This window comes from Lissotriton vulgaris, chromosome 4_1, assembly GCF_964263255.1.
Source record: "Lissotriton vulgaris chromosome 4_1, aLisVul1.2, whole genome shotgun sequence".
Classification (NCBI taxonomy): domain Eukaryota; kingdom Metazoa; phylum Chordata; class Amphibia; order Caudata; family Salamandridae; genus Lissotriton; species Lissotriton vulgaris.
Window position 1 is genome coordinate 2,051,417,728 of NC_141691.1, and position 19,627 is coordinate 2,051,437,354.

General features: G+C 49.5%; 1 protein-coding gene across 1 annotated transcript in view; it reads right to left on the reverse strand.

Moving 5' to 3' along the window:
- Positions 1-5,703: 5,703 nt before the first annotated feature.
- LOC147724942 (uncharacterized) overlaps positions 5,704-19,627 on the reverse strand; it is a 57,171-nt gene continuing 43,247 nt past the window's right edge. The window contains exon 2 of the mRNA XM_086966440.1: positions 5,704-8,667. Coding sequence (XP_086822566.1) covers positions 7,280-8,398 — 1,119 coding nt within the window. The 5' untranslated portion in view covers positions 8,399-8,667 and the 3' untranslated portion in view covers positions 5,704-7,279. The remainder of the gene's footprint in view (positions 8,668-19,627) is intronic.

Sequence of the window (19,627 nt, forward strand, 5' to 3'; positions counted from 1 at the left end):
CTTTTTCCGCAATCTCAGATTGAGAATCTTTTTTGAAGACCGGGATGATCAAAGGGAACAGAGGGGTGATATTCCTTTCCGTCCAAAATCCACCTTCACCCCGCAACTGGCTATACTCCCTCCACAAATGGCCACATTCGAACAGGCAGTAATCCATGACTTGGAGACCTCGGATTTGTCACAATATGGGCATTTTTCCAACTTGTCAAATTGCGAAAAAGAGGCATTGAGAGAATTGAGTAACAACAAAGAGATCATCCTGAAACCGGCAGATAAGGGTGGAGCGACAGTAATCCTGGATCAAGAAACCTACAGGCTGGAATGTTTAAGACTGCTGGCGGACCAGAGAAACTATCAAAAACTGAGAGATGACCCCACCGAGAACATCACAAGAGAGATCATGACTATGGTGGAAGAAGCAAGATCGGAGGATTGGATCACGGAACATGAGGCGGAGTTCTTGGTTAGTAAACAGCCAAGGACTCCGTACTTTTACATTCTTCCAAAGATCCATAAACCAGGGAAACCCCCTCCCGGAAGACCAATTGTCTCCGGGATCGGATCTCTCCTGGAACCCCTATCGCAATTTTGCGACTTCTTCCTCAAGCCAATGGTCCAACAACTACCCACCTATTTAAGGGATACTCTGGACGTTCTAAATCTGTTGAGAGATGTACAATTCGATCCCAATACGGAATTTCTTATAGGGCTTGACATCGAAGCCCTATATACCAACATTCCGCAATTAGAGACTCAGAGTATTGGAAACCTTACTCTTAAACAGGGAGTGGCTGTACCAAACCCCACAAGCATTCATTTTACATCTAGCGGAGATCACTTTGACCAGGAACTTTTTTGAATTCGAGGGGGGCTTGTACCGCCGGACCCATGGAACTTCCATGGGGAGTGTATTTGCCCCGAGCCTGGCTGGATTGTATGTGGGGGCTTTTGAGAAGACAACTATCCTAGACACGAACTGACCATGGACAACCCACTGAAGCTCTGGCGACGTTATATAGACGATGTCCTGGTGATCTGGAGTGGCGACAGATCATCAGTAGACGGTTTTCTGGAGTGGCTAAATATACAAAACCCTTTCCTCCATTTTACCTCCACAATAACAAAAGAGAGCCTACCTTTTCTGGACCTGGTCATTGAACCATGGGGTGGGGCTTTAAAGACAAAAGTATTTCACAAGCCCACTGATAAGAACGCTCTATTGGCTTTTGAAAGCTTTCATCCCCGTTCGCTACGGGAGAACTTGCCAGTGGGCCAGTTTTTTCGACTACGGCGAAATTGTTCTGATAGAACAGACTTTGAAAGGGAATCAGATGATCTCACAGCCAAATTACAACAACGAGGGTACCCAAATAAAATTGTGAAGCGAGCAAGAAAGAGAGCTACCAATGCCAATCGTGACCTACTGTTATCTAAAACCATCAGACCCCAGGCGAGTAAACCAGTCTTCGTGTCTACTTTCAATACAGCCTCACAACATGTCAAGCGCCTTGTGCTGAAGAATTGGAAAATTCTGAATTCAGGGGGGTTGAGCATTGAGACACCCTTGTTCTCATTTAGACGAAGTAACAACCTTAAGGACATGTTGATACATACGAGACCTAGGAATGCAGGGACACAAGGGCCCACGACTGCAGGGACAGAGTTACCCGCCTATATAGGCCACACACGTTGTGGTTCATGTAGTGTTTGCCACCTCACTAAGAATACTCAGACGATAGACCTGGGATTACGCACTCCATGGATGCAGAAGTCCCATACAAACTGCAACTCGCAGGGGGTAATCTATTTGTTAAAGTGCCTCTGCGCAAAGCTGTATTTGGGCATGACGAGTAGAAGAGTGAGGATAAGAATAACAGAACATTGCAGCACAATACGATGCGGAAAGTCTAACAAAACTTACTGCACATTTCCTGGAGCAGGGCCATAGTGTTGAGGATTTAACATGGACTAATATAGAGAAAGTCCCAGTTACTAGGAGTCAAATGGACGAGCAAAGAACCTTATTGCAGTTTGAACAAAGATGCGTGTATCGGCTGAAAAGCCATATATCCGGGCTAAATGATGATATACCATGGTATACTCTGGCAAGATAGGTAACCAGGGTATGTCACTGGTCAGACGAGGGTTCAGAATACCAGGTACCGATGTAGAATGGGATGGTTGATAGTGGGTATAGATTAGTGCAACAGAAAAGGTGAACCCATCAGACGCCATCACTACCAGTAAGGAGTACCCCCGGTAGTACCTGGAGATAAGGGTTGGACAAGAACATCCATGATTTGAGGCACTATACGAAGTAGATGGAATTTGTACCATATCCCCCCAAAAAAGCTGTAAGGTTGTAACCAAATTATTGGCCCATTTTAAGTAATATACGATTATCATATTTGTAAAGATGGTGACATCATGACATTATGAAATTATAATCAAGTATAGTACCATTGCACTCTACTAAAGATGGGCTTAATGGGGGAGACGCTAATTTCATGCGGGGAGTGAAACTGAAAATGATTGTGTGGGATCGTAAAGATAGGAACTACGAGTTTCAATAGGCAACGCAGTCCTTGACACATGTCAATAGAGGAAGCAGGCACCCGACGTAGTAGCACAGGGGGCGTGATAACACTCACCCAGGAAACGCCCTCTAGACGTGGCATCCTAGGTACCGTGGATTACGGAAGGACGCATTTCCACGTTAATCACATGGACGCGAGTGAGAGCAAGCAGGGAAATGCCCTCATAATAGATTTAAAGCCGCGACTTTACCTGAGACACTGATTACGCGGTGTCACGGAAAGCGGGCAAGGGAGCAGGACGCCATCCAAGGAACAGAGAGGGAGAGAGAGGGGGGTTTGTGTGATTAGGATCCCTAAATGGCAGTCGGCCAAGCCTCTTCTTGCCAAACTGCACTGGCTCCCGGTCAATCTTAGGGCAGCCTTCAAGATCGGCTGCATAGTATTTAAATCTCTGACCGGCCCCTCTCCTAGGTTCCTGAAATCCCTCATCACCCCATACTGCCCCATTCGCAATCTCAGATCTTCCCATCTTCATCTTCTTGTCACTCCTTCTTTCAAACTTGCGAGGATGGGAGGTCGGAGTTTTTCACATCTTGCCCCCACACTCTGGAATTCCTTTCCCCTGTCTCTCAAATCTGCAAACTCTCTTATTCTCTTTCGTAAATCTCTTAAAACTTGGCTTTTCCCCCAATCCGGCTAATTTCTATCTGCTATCTCACTGATCTCCCAATCAGCGCCAGGAAACTCACGGTGTCAGTGCGCTCTAGAAATACCCCCCTAACATAACATTAGATTACACGTGAGCCACAACTAGGAAGTCAGTCAAACGCTAACACGACTCTAAGTGCGTTTTTTGTACTTTCCTTCCCTCATCTTCCCCTGTATATACAGGTTGTGTTCAAAGGGGGAACCTCCCGCAGGGCACCAATTCGGGTTCATGAATTTAATGAACTCAGTAAGTAAGGCAAACGGCAATGCTGGATGTGTTGCATGATGGGTGATCTATTTGAAAACTGAGACGATTGGTGTGAGTGATGGACATACACGGGGGAATGTGAAGAGTGGAAGCAAAAAATTATGAGCCATCCGATCGAGAGGCACGAGGTCGGATAGTACTGTGCCCATGTGCTGGAGAGGATGGGGAAAGAGATCTCACTTCAGTTGAAAGGTTATGAACGAATTATGTGAAAACATGACCAGCCTAACCATAACACAGCATGATAAGAGAGACACGAGTGGTTTGCAAAATAGAGATGGCATGATTGAAGATGGGAAAAAGAGATCGTACTACATTACTTTATTTTCTCTTTTACCCACAGTGAGTGTTTTCCCGTATTTTGGGACAAGTCTCTACGTGTAACAAGAGGGGGCACGGATCTATAGAGATAGGCTCAGTTCCAAGGGGCCCAATATACCGAATTGCGGTAGGGCTCAGAGAGAAATAAAAGGCGACTGTCCTGAAGAAGACCGAGGTGACCAGCATTGGCACGTTTATTACGGTTGAAACATGTCGACATAAGCAGTATCAGGAGGGAGGTCTTGTGAGATCCTTATGTCTCGAACAAGACATTTCCCATCCCAATTTGAGTTTTTAATCCTGATAGGGGTACCAGGTAATGTCCAATAAAATACTTATTTTAGTTGGCACCCTTAATAAGTTTTAACACTTCCCATTAACTGCACTTTAGTCGCACTATTTATTTCTGACACTTGGTGACTGGCACAAATCACATCTCATTATATGTTACATGTCATCAGTGATATATGGTTTGTTTTGTTGAGTGGAATTTATTATTTTTTCCCCTTCCCTAATGCTCCGCCCTGAGTGTGGCTACACCAGGGCGTATTGCAAGCAGGCCCAATGATGGTAGAATGTCACATACTTCGGTATGTGAGTGAGGGCAATTTTTTCCAATGATTGAATTTCCCCATGTCTACGTTTTGTTGTGGTCATTATTTGTGTGTACTCTACTACCCCTTTTGTGTGTACATCTGAATTTCTGTGGGGGTTTGGGGTGGTAGAGTTAGGAGCCCTCACCCCTCCTTTGTGTTTAATACTTCGGAAGGCAAACCAGCAAGCCCTTGGGGATCACTTGGAGGGAAGGTAGAGTTCAGCTCTCCTTCAGCAGAGTAAGGGAGCAGCAGGAAGCATTGCAACAAGCAGAAAAGCAGTCTTTTCAGAAAAGCAGTTCAGTTGAGTCCTTAGAGCAGCACAGCAGTCCTTCTGACAGAAGTTCAAAAGTGACTGCTTTCAGGGGGTCAGAGACCTAGTACTTATACCCAAAAGTGCCTTTGATGTAAGGGGTGACTACAAAGCAGCTCTCTGAAGTACACAAGGATCCCTTTCAACCCAGTCCTATCTGACATGCTAGCTGTGGGGGGTAAATCCGTGCTTTGTGTGCGGGTGGGGCACTATCTATTAGAGTATAAGTGTCAACTCCCATTCCTCCCAGCCCAGGAAGACCCATCAGAATGCAGATGAGTCTCACCTTCCTGTGTTTGTGGCTGTCTAAAGGGAATGCACAAAGTGGAGCTGTCACCCAGCACAGACGTGTATTGGAGACAGGCTGTAAGGCACAAAGGAGGGGAGAGCAGAAAAATGTCCACTTTGTAAAAGTGGCATTTCTAAAACAGTAATGTTAAATCTTACTTCACCAGTAAAGAGGATTTATCACGACCATTCCAAACATATGAAAAAGCTACTCCTCACTGATCAGGAATGACAACTTAAAGGTTTATATTGAATCCCAATGCTAGCCTACGAGAAGAGTAGACCTCACAGTAGTGAAACATGAAATATGCTGTCACTACCAGGACATGCAAAACATAAAAGTACATGTCCTACCTTTGACGTACAAGTGCACTTAGGACTACCTAGGGCCTACCTTAGAGGAGACAGACTATTTAGGGACTTCCTTACGGGTGACACATGTAATAAAAGTGGTGTTTAAGGCTTGACAAGTAGTTTTAAATAACAAGTTGAAGTGGCAGTAAACCACACACACACAGGGAGTGCAATGGCAGGCCTGATTCATGGTTAGATGGCTACTTAAGTGGGTGACCAAGCAGTGCTGGAGGCCCACTAGTAGCATTTAATTTACAGGCCCTGTGCACATGTAGTGCACTTTACTAGCGACTTTTAAGAAAATGAAATATGCCAACTCGGTATGAGCCAATTTTTTAATGTTTAGAGGAGACAGCACGTGTACGTTAGCACTGGTTAGTAGTTGTAAAGGGATTGGAGTCCTAAAGGCAAAAAAAACATGGTCAGATTAACAGGAGAAGGAAGGCAAAAAGTTTGGGGTGAGCCATCAGAGAGGGCCATTTTTCAACACAGAGGATAGTCAGAACTACTTAAAAAGTCATATTCCCAGCTGGTTGTGCAGAACTGGATCATGTGTTTCCCCAGTTGGTTGTCTCAGTTTAATTCGGAGCAACTTTAGTTAGACATAAAATTGTTTGAACTCTATTTCACAACTAGCAGAACTTATCTTGGGTTTTGCACAGTGGTTAATGGGAAGACTGACCTTGAATTATCTGGATCAAACAGTGAGCATTTGTAAGCTACATTGAGGAATCACCCAAAAATGAGTCAAAGTCATGCTATTTTCAAGTGAGAATGGCAAGATAAATCGCAATGGAATAACTTATGCTGTTGTTTTAATTATCTGTATAGAGCAGTGCATCTTAACGTTTTGATTTCTTTCGACTCCCATTGTACCTTTACTGGAATCTGGGGATCCCCACTTAATCATTATTGGAATCCATGGACCCCAATGAATCATTATTGGAATCCGGGGATCTCTGCCAAAGCAATTTTAATGATTTGAGCTGCAAAAATAAACAAAATTACAGAAACAAGCATTTGTCAAATAAAATCACAAATGATGAAATCATTCATTAAATTCGCAAACAAATGTAAATGTTAATTTTAATGCAAAGGTTGGAGCTTTTTAAAGTTCATTTGAGGCTAGCCATCGTCCATACTATAATTTGTTTGATGTACTTGCACTGCTCACACAAATCAATCGGAGTACAAAAACATAATTTGTAGCCTCCAAATTTAACCTTCACATTTGCAAAATGTTAAATTTTGCTTCTTTATTGATATATCATTTATTAATCTATTATTTTTTAAGGAGTCGCGGACACCCCGAGTAGGGTTCGCGGACTTGCAGGGGCCTCTTAACAACAGGTTAAAAAACGCTGGTATAGAGTATTGGTCCAACTTTTCTTTATCCCCCGAATGGAGTATGTTTTTCAGATATCAAGGTCACCTTTGTAACTTTATTAAAATTAAGTAACTTAACAGGTAACAAAACTAATTTGGAAGCGAACTGGTCATGCCAGTTTGGCTTGGGGAGTTCCCAGAGTCTAAGCCTCCTCCTAACCACCCACAAAAAATGAGATATAGTTCTATGTGGATGTAGTCTTTGTAAATATTTTCACTCATCATACCGGCACATTCCTCAAAGGAATAAATGTCTTATAAGTTGATAGGGAAATCTCCTTATGGGTATAAGGTAGTTTCTTTAGTAGTTCCCTGTTGTGTTCATATTCTGCATTACTAAACTCTGAATGCTAATTGCAAGTTGCAGCTGGTCTTTTTAAACCGTGAATTGTGCCCCAACTACATTTTCTGACCGTATTTCAGGGCTGGCAACTGTATAAGTCCTTCCAAAATATGAAACAACAGGGTGATTCCAGACGTTTTGATGCATCAATGTTTTAATAAAGTTGCCCTAGTGAAGCTTTTCTTCCTGTCTATATACTAGTGTGTTCTTTTCTCTGGTATGGATCATCTGATGCCTGTAAAGCTGGGAGGACTGATTGAATCTTTTCTCACACACACTACACTGGTATGGTTTCTCCCCAGTATGGATTCTCTGATGCCTAAAAAGAGTTGAGCAGCGACTAAAGTTTTTCATGCACTCAGCGCACTGGTATGGTTTCTCCCCAGTATGGATTCTCTGATGACGAACCAGATGTGACCTTTTAATAAACCTTTTCTCACACTTTGAACACTGATAAGGCTTCTCCCTAAAATGGGTGATCACATGTGATTGGAGATGAGAGGGCATACTGAAGCTTTCGTCGCACTCAGTACACTTGTGTGATTTTACCCTAGTATGAATTTTCTCATGCTGTGTTAAAGCTGAATTACCACTGAAGCATTTGTCACACTTAGTACATTGGTACGGTTTCTCACCGGTATGGATTCTATGATGCAGTACCAAAGATGACAGAAAAGAGAAGCTTTTCTGGCACTCAGGACACTGATATGGTTTTTCACCAGTATGGATCCTCTGATGAGCATATAGATTACCCCTCTGACTGAAGCTTTTTTCACACTCAATACATTTGTATGTTTTTTCTCCAGTATGGATTCGACAATGCCGGGTAAGATGTCCCCTTTTACTGAAGCTCTTCTCACACATTTCACATTGGTATGGTTTTTTCCCAGAATGGATCTTTTGATGATATAACAACCCTTTTTCATAGGTAAAGTTTTTCTGGCACTCTGTGCACTGGTATGGTTTCTCCCGAGTATGGATTTTGTGATGCTTTCTCAGATATGACTTTTCAGTGAAGCTTTTCCCACATTCTGTACACTGGTACGGTTTCTCCCTAGTATGGATTTCTTGATGATTTAATAAAGATGACTTCCGAGTGAAGCTTTTCCCACATTCCATATACTGATACGGTTTCTCACCAGTATGGTTTCTTTGATGTTTTAATAAAGAAGACTTGTGAGCGAAGTTTTTCTCACACTCTGTACATTGGTACGGCCTCTTTATGGGTTCAAACCTTTCATGCTTGAATAGCTGTGAACTTTGATTAACACTCTCCATGCAATCCATATGAGTTTCCTCCCCAGTATAACAAAGAGACACAATTAGTGATGGTTTTCCCTCACGCTAGTATAAGTATTTAGAGCTAGTTCTCTAACATGTAAACTTATTCAAGCTGGGGGTAAAGCTTAACTGGCACTACGATGCCTTATCTTCAAGTGTTTCCTCATACTCCTTGCTGTGGGTATGATTCTTTTTTCCTTGCACCGCTACAGAAGGTGTGCTGTGGTTAGCACATCATATTGTACAGCAGGCCTGTTCATCAGCAACCTTTCAGACTGTGAAAGAGAAGAAAAGCAATTGTAAATGTGTGGTTAAAAGGGGTCTGGTGTTCACTTATACACAAAAATACTCATGTCTTTAATTTCTTTAAAAGAGTGTAAAAGTATGCAGATCTGTATTGTTTCAGAGTGCAGAGACCCATGTTACTTTTCTCTACCTGGTATGGAAAGAGAATAGTGCAACATGTATACCCGGTTGATGTTCTATGCCTAACCCACTGGAATGATGTGATTCTGCAGCCACAGCGTTTTCCTAGAATTATGGATTGCCGCATTTGCCACATAATCCATCATATCCTCCATAATTTGCAGATTTGAAACACAAAATGAAATTTTGTTCCTAGCTCAAACAGATCAAGTTACAAAAAGATGCAGCAATGCTTGCTGCTGTCCAGTGTAAGGCACTTCACAAAGGTTGACTGTTCACTTTTCAGTTGGTTACAGCTGCATTTAGGTGTTAGTACGAATAAGGTGAACCCTTTGTCCAGACAGTGTTAATGTAAAAAAAAGTGACAAAACAATGAGCTGATACTATAATGTGCTGCACCATGCAGCATAATTTGCATTTTCCTCCCACATAATTTAGTAAGCACTGCTTAATAATTTGGTCCTCCATTGCCGCTTAATTCCAGTGGACCGGACTGTGACATACATGGAAGATGTAAATGGTGGTATATTCTTGTATAGGAATGGGAGACTATGAATGTGTTGGGCCAAGACAGAACAGGAGACTGCAGAGAAGGGTTGAGATTGTCCCTTATACGTGGAGCTGTGAGTTAAATATTTAATTGATTTCATTCATTGCAAACGGTCAACATAGATACATTAATGGCAGCAGTGTATTTAGGTCTCATTTTCTTGCAAGCAAGTGGCTTAAATCACGATTGCATTTAGGTTTAAAGCATTTTATTAAGACAAAAGAACACGGGGAGAGGGAACAGGAGGTTAGGGTTACATACAGTACAATAAGAAAAGAATCGTAGTATCAGGAGCGTGCTCGTGGAACAGTTCGTTAGGCCAGAGGAGAAGCAACAGCAGATGAAAAAAATGAAATGCAATTTATATCTCCACTCTGCGCATATCCTGCACCCCAAATCTGATCAAAGAAGGCAATGAAATTGACACAAAAAAGCGCAGCCCATCCCCCTCTAGAACCCCCTCCCCAAAAGAAAGAACCAACTCCCCAACTCCCCCCAAACCCCCCGTCCAATGGCCCGCTATCAGTACTACCTGCCCCATAGCCACATCCCCCCCCACCAAGAACCCGCCCCCCACTCATCCTAGTCTGCCGGAGTCGCCCCGCGGCGTCAGCCTCAAAAGCCTGAGGTACCTCGGGCAGGTGAGCTCCCTGAATTCGGTAGTTAACAGCGCACGGAAGGGTTGCCACAGCTCATCAAATTGATCTATCTCCCCCGCCAAAGGTAAGCCCGTCTACGCCCGTCCGCGCCTGGACCGCGCCCAGCGCCAGACCCCCTGCCCCTCGCGCTGCCCAGCCCCCCCGCGTTACCTACGATGCCGCCACCCTCCTAGCCCTTAACCCCGGTCGCGCCCCCAACTGCGTCCAAGCCGCTCCTGGACGCACCCATGGACCGTTCTCCTGCTTCTCCTGCAAATTTAGCGGCACCGACAACATCTCCGCTACGACCACACCACAGATTCCCGACCCCAACCACCTAGAATGCATCCTTCTCAACACCCGCTCGGTCCACAGGCACGCCATTGACCTTTGGAACCTACTAGACACCATCTCTCCTGACGTCGCCTTCCTAACAGAAACATGGATGAACGCTTCCTCCGCCCCTGACATCGCCATCGCTATCCCTGATGACTATAAGATCACACGCAAGGACCGCACCGACCATACAGGAGGTGGAATCGCTATCGTCCATAAGAAATCCATCCGCATCTCAACCAGCTCCGACGCCAAGCTCGCTAACTCCGAACACCTTCACTTCCAGATCCACATCGACCCCAAGACCACACTCAGAGGCACCCTCCTCTACAGACCACCTGGACCACGCGCAAAATTCAGTGAAGACATCACAGACTTCATCACCCCACACGCGCTCCCCTCCAAAGACTACATCCTTCTGGGAGACCTCCACTTCCACCTTGAAAAGATCAACGACCGCAACACCGCCACCCTCTTAGACAACCTCGCCAACCTCGGACTTAAACAACTGGTCACTTCCCCCACCCACATCGCAGGTCACACTCTCGACCCCATCTTCACCTCCAGCAACCATGTCTCCTTCAGCCACACTACGGATCTCCTCTGGACTGACCACAGCTGCGTTCACTTCACCTACAACAAGCCGAAACCCAGCATCCACCTCCAACCAACTCTACAAAGAAACTGGAACAAAATCACCACAGAGCAGATCTCCACATCACTCCTTCAAACCTCCCCAGCCCCCTCTTCTAACGCCAACGAAGCCGCCTCCAACCTCACCCTTTGGTTATCCAACACCGCCGACACCTTAGCACCACTGAAAAAACGTCAACACAAACTTGGCATCAAGAAGGCCTCATGGTTCAACGACGACCTCAAGAAATCCAAGAAACTGTGCCGCTCCCTTGAAAAGGCCTGGAAAAAAGACCCATCCACCAGCAACAAGGACGCCTTCAAAAGCGCCATCCGTACTCACCACCAACTGATCCGAAAAGCCAAGAAAACAGCATTCAAAGATCGACTTGACAACAACGCCCACAACAGCAAGGAACTTTTCAACATCGTCAAGGAATTTTCCAACCCCTCGGCCAACTCCAACGACATCACCCCCTCTCAAACCCTCTGCGATTCCCTAGCCTCTTTTTTCCACAACAAGATTGCTGACATCCACAACAGCTTTGACAACCAACCCGGAAGCCAACCCACCCTACCATCAGCTGACCACCTTCCCCCCGTTAACACCCTTAACGCCTGGAACCCAATCTCCACTGAGGACACCATCCGCCTGATGAATTCCATCCACTCTGGATCCCCCACAGACCCATGCCCCCACCACATCTTCAACAAAGCAGACTCCGTCATAGCTCCGCACCTCCGAGACGTCATCAACTGCTCCTTCAACTCCGCTACCTTCCCAGAAGATTGGAAACACGCTGAACTCACCGCCCTTCTGAAAAAACCAACAGCAGACCCCACCGAACTCAAAAACTACCGCCCCATCTCGCTTCTTCCATTCCCGGCCAAAGTCATCGAGAAAGCTGTCAACAACCAGCTCGCCGCCTTCCTCGAAGCCAACAAATCACTCGACCCCTCACAATCTGGCTTCCGAGCCAAACACAGCACTGAGACCGCCCTCATCGCAGCAACAGACGACATTCGAACTCTACTGGACAATGGAGACACAGTCGCCCTCATCCTCCTCGACCTCTCTGCAGCCTTCGACACAGTCTGCCACAGCACCCTTTTACAACGCCTCAGAAACATCGGAATCCAAGGAAAGGCACTGGAATGGATCACCTCGTTCCTCACCGGAAGAACCCAGAGAGTCCGCCTCCCACCATTCAAGTCCGAGGCCTCTGAAATCATCTGCGGCGTACTACAAGGATCCTCACTCAGTCCCACCCTCTTCAACGTATACATGAGCCCCCTCGCGGCCATCGCCCGCCAACACAACCTCAACATCATCTCTTACGCGGATGACACTCAACTGATCCTATCTCTCACCAAGGACCCCAGCACCGCTAAAACTAACCTACACGAAGGAATGAAAGAAGTCGCCGAATGGATGAAACAAAGCCGTCTGAAACTGAACTCAGACAAAACAGAAGTCCTCATCTTAGGTAAATCCCCCTCTGCATGGGACGACTCCTGGTGGCCGGAAGCCCTCGGAAATGCACCCATCCCGACAGACCACGCACGGAACCTTGGCGTCATCCTGGATTCTTCACTCTCAATGAACAGACAAGTCAGCGCCATATCCTCTTCCTGCTTTAACATTCTTCGCATGCTCAGAAAAACATGTCGCTGGATCCCCTCCGAAACAAGGAAAACAGTCACCCACGCTCTGGTCACGAGCCGACTGGACTACGGAAACACCCTCTACGCAGGTACCACCGCTAAACTCCAGAAGAAACTACAACGAATCCAAAACGCCTCAGCCAGGCTCATATTAGACATCCCACGCAACGAACACATCTCTGGTCACCTTAAAGACCTCCACTGGCTACCCGTCAATAAGAGGATCACTTTCCGACTGCTTACCCATGCACACAAATCACTCTACGACATCGGACCAGATTGCCTCAACTCTCGACTATCCTTCTACACCCCCTCCCGCCAACTTCGCTCTTCCAGCCAAGCCTTCGCCACTGTACCTCGCATCAACAAGACCACCATGGGAGGCAGATCCTTCTCATACCTGGCTGCCAAAACATGGAACTCACTCCCCGCTTACCTTCGCCTCACCCAGAATCACCTAGCGTTCAGAAAGCAGCTTAAAACGTGGATATTTGACAAATAATCCACCTCCCCTTCCTAAGCGCCTTGAAACCCTCTGGGTATGTAGTGCGCTATATAAATGTTATGACTTGACTTGACTTGACTTGACCGTGAGCGACAGTTTCTCCATTCCCAACACGTGCCAGAGTCTATGTAACCAACCTGTGATGGAGGGGACAGTGGTAGTGCGCCAATGGATGAGGATATTCTGGACCGCAGACCCCAGCGCGATTGCGATCTGCCTGCCCCTGCGGGACTTCAGCGGATACATTAGGCCATTAGGGAGGCCCAGCAATACATACGCCGGAAAGCGCGGGAGCTCAATCTCAAAGTGCTTATCCACCTCATCCAGAACCTCCTTCCAATAGGCGGCCAGCAAGGGACAATCCCAAAGAACATGTGAGAGGGTCCCCACCCGCCCGCAACCTCTCCAGCACCCCTTATCAATGTGCCTATTCATCTCATGCAGTCTCTCTGGGGTGTAGTACCAGTACGTGGACACCTTGGTAAATGTCTCTGTAAGGCCGGTATGGTACGCAGAGTGTCTTGCCCGGTGTGCGATCTGGTCCCATTCTTTGTGGCTGAGAGTCCTGCCCAGTTCCTTGTGCCATCGTTCCCTCCCCGGGTTATAATAGTGAAACGGTGGGGGCTGTAGATGCTTATAAAGATCAGTAATCAATTTAGCATCAGAGGTGCGGGTCACCAGCCACCGCTCATAAGGTGTAATTTGACGATCAGCGGTGTCCCGCACCTGGGGCTGGAGCGCCCAATGTCGGACCTGCATGTAACGTAGTCTATCCAACTCCGTCAGGCCGAACTCCTGCTGAAGCTGCTGAAAGGGAACCACGCCTTCCGGCCCATAGACCTGAAAGAGCGCCCGGCAGCCCGCAGTCCTCCAATGGGAGAAAGCGCCCGGCTCCATCCCCGGGGAGAAGTCAGGATTGTCCACTATGGGTGTAAATGGTGAAGGGAACGTGGTAAGGTCCCGGGCCTCGCAGACTGCGTCCCACACCCTCAAGGGAACCCGCGTAACGAAAGAAGCGTAAAGGTTGGGGGGGCGGTGAGCACGGCGTAAGAATGGAACCTCCTGGAGGGTGCGGCCCGCCACCGCCTTGTCCTGAAAAAGCCAATGTTTATCGGACTCCCACCTGCTCCACTCCTTAAGGTATCGTAGCTGCGCCGCCTGAAAGTACTTACGGAGGTCCGGAATACCCAGGCCCCCCGCTTCCGGGGCAAGCGTAGAGAGAACCCTCTTCAGCCGGGGTTTGCGACCCTGCCAGACATAGCGGGAGATGTCAGCCTGCGTTTGTCTGATCCAGCCCACTGGAGGCTGGAGAGGTAGGGCTCAGAAAAGATATAGCATCTGGGGCAATACCGTCATCTTAACCGCCGCGATCCTGCCTAGCCAGGATAGCAGGCCCTTACTCCAGCGGCCGAGCTCCTCCCTGATCTTTTTACTGAGAGAAGTGTAATTGGCCGTCACCATCTCTGGCAACGTGGGTGCCAGTAGGATCCCTAAGTATGGTACAAGGGACGATGACCACTACATAGGGAAGAGTCGCTGAAGGTCCCTCCTAGTGTCCGTAGCCAAGGACACATCTAAAGCCACAGACTTGCTCATGTTCATTTTAAAGCCGGCCACGCGCGAAAAGGCATCCAACTCGTGGATGCAGGCGGGTAAGGACCTCCTAGGGTCGTCCAGGGTCAGCAGGACATCGTCCGCATAGAGGCTGACCGTGTGGACATACTGGCCCATCCTGATCCCAATAGCATCCGGATTGTGGCGTATCCTTTGGGCAAATTGCTCCATGTAGAGAGCAAAGAGGAGTGGGGAGAGGGGGCAGCCCTGCCTCGTGCTGCGCTCGATTGCAAAACTACGGGAGATGCACCCGTTGACTCGCACCGACGCTGAAGGATACTTATAGCAGTTGAAGACCATTGTGCGGAATTTATCACCAATTCCCAGTTTCCTGAGAACCAGCTCGAGATACGGCCAATGAACTCTATCGAAGGCCTTCTCAGCGTCCACTGCCAGCAACATCCGCTCCCCCGGGATCCGCGAAGCCTTCTCTAAAACGTGCGTCACCCACTTGGTATTGTCGACCGTCTGCCTGCCGGGCACAAAGCCCGCTTGGTCCGCCTCAACCAAACCGGGGAGGTGCAGGGCCAGCCTGGACGCCAGAATCCCCGTGTACAGCTTGAGGTCGACATTTAAGAGCGAGATGGGCCTATACGAGCCGCATAAAGCCCGGTCCTTCCCTGGTTTCGGAATCACCGAGACCGTCGCACTCAGGAGATCCGGTGGGATGGCTCCCGGGTCGGAGAAGGAGTTAAATAGCCGAGTTAAGACAGGGGCCACAACCGGGCAAAAGGTCTTATAAAACAGGGACGTGTAACCATCCGTGCCCGGGGCCTTCCCGTGCTTCAACCTAGCTATAGCGGAAACCACCTCCTCAACGTGAATATCCCGCTCCAGATATTCCGCCTGAACGGGATCCAGCGCCGGAAGGGGCACCGACTCTAAATATTCCTCGGTTTCCCGCGGCGAGGAGGGCTCCCCAGCGTACAGCGCCTCATAGAAACTGCAGAAGGTTTCCGCCACCTCCGCGTCCCCGGAAACGGCCACCCCGTCTGTACTCAAGAGTTCCTTCACTACGTTACGCTGTTGCGCGACCCGAAGCCGATGCGCCAGGAGCTTGCCGCACCTGTCCCCCCCTGTATAAAAGGCATGTTTCAAGCGCAAGGCAGCGTATTGCGCTCTATCCAGGTCCAGCGCCGACAGGAGCTTCCTTGCCGCCTTCAGCTGCCTCCAAACCCTCGGAGCGCCCGTACGGCGGTGGACCTGCTCGAGCTCCCGAACCTGAGTAGTCAGCTCATCCCTCTTCCGTTGCCGCTCCCTATTTTCCGCCGAGGAGATGGAGATGAACTCCCCCCGAAGAACCGCCTTCAATGCAGCCCACTGTGTCGCTAGTGAAGTTTCTGTATTACTATTGTGTGTCTGGTAGTCCTGTATGACCTCTTCAATACGTTTCACCACCGTTTTCTTGTGCAAAAGGGTGTCCCTAAGGCGCCACACCCCCCGAGAGGGGGAGGTCGCCGGCCACGCAAACGCGCCAGTAACCGGCGCATGATCAGACAGAGTCAGGACCCCAACGTCCGCCGCCGTAGCAGCGGCGCGCATCGGCCCACTAACCAAAAGATAGTCCAACCGTGCGTAGGTTCGGTGCGCATGCGAAAAATAGGAGTAGTCCCTATCCGTGGGGTGCATGGAGCGCCAAAGGTCGTATAAATCCATGTCCGCAATCCGGGCCTTCACAGCCTGGGAAAGTTCTCCAGTCTGTGGAAACCGCTGCGCTGATCTATCCAGTGTGGAATCAAAGACGATATTAAGGTCCCCCCTAGAATAACATGTCGATCAGGAGAGGCAGTGACATCCACCAGTACTGATTCCAAGAAGCGTTCTTGGTGGTCATTCGGGCTATAGACAGAGCCAACTGTAAACGCTATACCTCCCAGGCGGAGGCGATATGCCAGAAGCCTCCCCTTCTGTTCAGCATATTTATACAGCACCTCCCCCCTGAAGGAGCTCGCTATGAGAATGGCCACCCCCGCGGTTTTGGTCGCCGCAGAGGAGAAAAACTGGGTGGGGAACTTAGCAGAGCGCAATCTATGGCAGTCACGGGACAATAAGTGGGTCTCCTGCAAAAGGCAGATGTCAGCCTGCGTCCCCTCAAGCAGAGACAAAATCGCCCTGCGCTTAACAGGATTATTCAGTCCCTTAACATTAAGGGTCACCACCTTCAGGGACGACATGTCTCCCAGGGACCAGGAACGCTATGCTGCGGGCAAGGAACCAGAGTGGGGGGGGGGGGCGCGGGGCAACCGCGCGGGACAGGCCAAATTAGGCCAAGCGTGGGCATGGACAACATCGGACGGGACTTCCCCAACTCTAGAACAACACCCAACCCCACCCCAAACACACCAGCGGCAACCAGCCAAATGCCAACTCAAACAACCCATTGTCTCAGTCAAGCCCCAAAACGGGCAAGTCCGTAGAAAATAGTAAAAGTGGACGTCCGGCCACTCACCTCCACCCGCCCCCCCGACCCCCCCCAGCCCCAAACCTGGCATCGAAGAAGCTATGTTCATCTCCCCCCGGAGTGAGTCTAGGCCGTCAGGGCCACGCCGTTGGAGTCGTCCGAGTCCCTGGCTGCCGCCCTCAAGGCACTGGCCATGTCCGCCCTGATGGTAGGGGAATCAGGACGCCCAGCGCTCGCCGTCGATCGTCTCCTCGCTGACCTCCGTCGGCCCCCTCTCTCTGATCGCCTCCAGGACGGCGTGGCTCCATGCTCCTCTGTAGCCGTGAGCCCCAGGACACCGCAAACGTCTTGCAAGGAGCGTAGCTGATGTAGCACCCCGTTCCAGCGAAAGATCAAGCGAAAGGGGTGCCCCCAGGAGTACGGCGTCTCATGATCACGCAAGAAGTCGGTGGCAATCCTGAAGGACCTGCGCTTCTGCAGCGTGATGGCGGACAGGTCCTGGTAGAGCGCCACAGGCCGCTCCCGGAAAGTCAGTGGCTGTTTCCTATGGGCTTCAGACATGATGCGCTCCTTCAGTGGGAAGTCGGGCAAGAAAGCTAAGATGTCCGGCGGGGGCGCCGATGACTGGCGCTGTCGTCCAACTCTGTGGGCTCTATCAATGCGGATAGGAAAGTCCGCGGCCTCTCCCAGGATCTCCCGGAACAAGTCCCGCAGATAGCCCACCAGGTCAGTCCCTTTGTCCGCAGACTGTACACCACGTACTCGAATGTTATTTCTCCTTGACCTGTTCTCAAGGTCCTCGGAGTGGGCCTGGAGTTCAACGCATTGCTCCCGGAGACGGAGAACGTCCTGTTGTAAGTGGACAATCTCGTCGTCCCGGCGTTGGGCCGCCGTCTCCACCGTCTCAACCCGTTCACCGAGGCCCTCCACCTCTCTGCGGACCTCACGGACTTCACTAGCCACTTCCCGCTTCAGCGTCTGGAAGTCCTCCTTAAGGGAACTGAACAGCTCTTCCATGAAAGATCTCGTGACAGGGGGGTCTCCCCCGGGCGCATCCGCCGAGGCCCAGAAAGACCCCGGCGACGGCTGTGCTCTGTCCCGTTGCTGCTGGGCCCTGCCAAGCATATCCGGCAGGGTGCGGTCCCCCTTCCTCGAACCACCTCTTCCAGACATTCCAAGCGCCTCAAGTGAAGAGCGGGCACAGGCTCGACCGCTCCGGGGAATGTCCAACCACCAGCAAGGACTCGCTATGGGGAGCTCCCGGCGAAACCGGGGACCTGCGCCACAGACGACAAAATGGCGGGCCGGTCCAGTCACAACAAGCCGTGGGCGCCCAGACGAGACGGCAGCCGGGACCTACACTGGGGGACCCCGGCCAGTGCACTCCGCCACAGGGGGATAGCTGTGCAGAGGTGGAGGGTGCAGGAAACTGCCTCCAAGGGACTCCTGAGGAGGCCAACGACACCGACCCCTCGAGGACAAAATGGCGGTTGGGTGGGGCCGAGCAGATCGCCGAGCCCGGCGACGCCACCGGGCCACTCCAGAAGCCAGGCAATCCGGAAAGTTTCACAACCGGGGCCACTCGGTTACTTAGAAGAGTTGGCAGATCTGGCCCCGGTCTCAAGTCGATCGTCCTCCAACCCCGGGACCGGGGTCCTCGCCATGCAGGAGGCCCCCGCCTCAAGTCCAAGCACCAGGGCACGCACTCAGAGTCCCCCGCGAAGCGGGCTCCCCAGCCGATAGCCTTCCTTCGACCTCCGTCGGGCGCCGGGACGGTCTCCACTCCAGGTCGCCAACTTTCAGCACTAGGCCCAGCCGAGGCGCATGGACAGCACTCCGATACGCTCCGCCTCCTGGGCGCTACGTCGTCTCTCGATCTTCAATCGATCTTTTGAGGTGCTTCCACCGGAGCGATCAGGGCCAAAGCGGCATCAATGCGTGCACCAGGTTCTCCGCCACACTCCTCTCAGCCGCTGAGCATCAGCGGGGGGAGAGAAGCTGAAGAAAAAGGGTCTCGAGCCAGGCCGGAGGAGCTGCGGGAAGAAGCGTCCGCTCACCCCGCCATCTTGGCCACGCCCTCACGATTGCATTTAAACCTGAATCAAGCATTATTCTGTAGGCTAGATCTGTTTTTTTTAAATATCAAACTACTAACTGTATACAGCTTTAAAACATTTACACACCCTACTCCCTCTACGCTCTGAGTGGACCCATATTAATCCGGATTAGTGTTTGAAAATATTTAATAACCAATTTGATTGATTCTCAGTAGACTGACTTATGCATCTTCACTGTATTTATACCAAATTAAACATGTTTTCAAGTTTGCATCCAATCCAGAAGTCATACATCGTTTACATTTACAAACCGATTAGGCTTTAATCTATGAGCATTTGTATTTGTAAAGTATGGATATCATAGGGGCCTGGGATCATCTTTATTATCATCTTGAATAATTGTAATATCT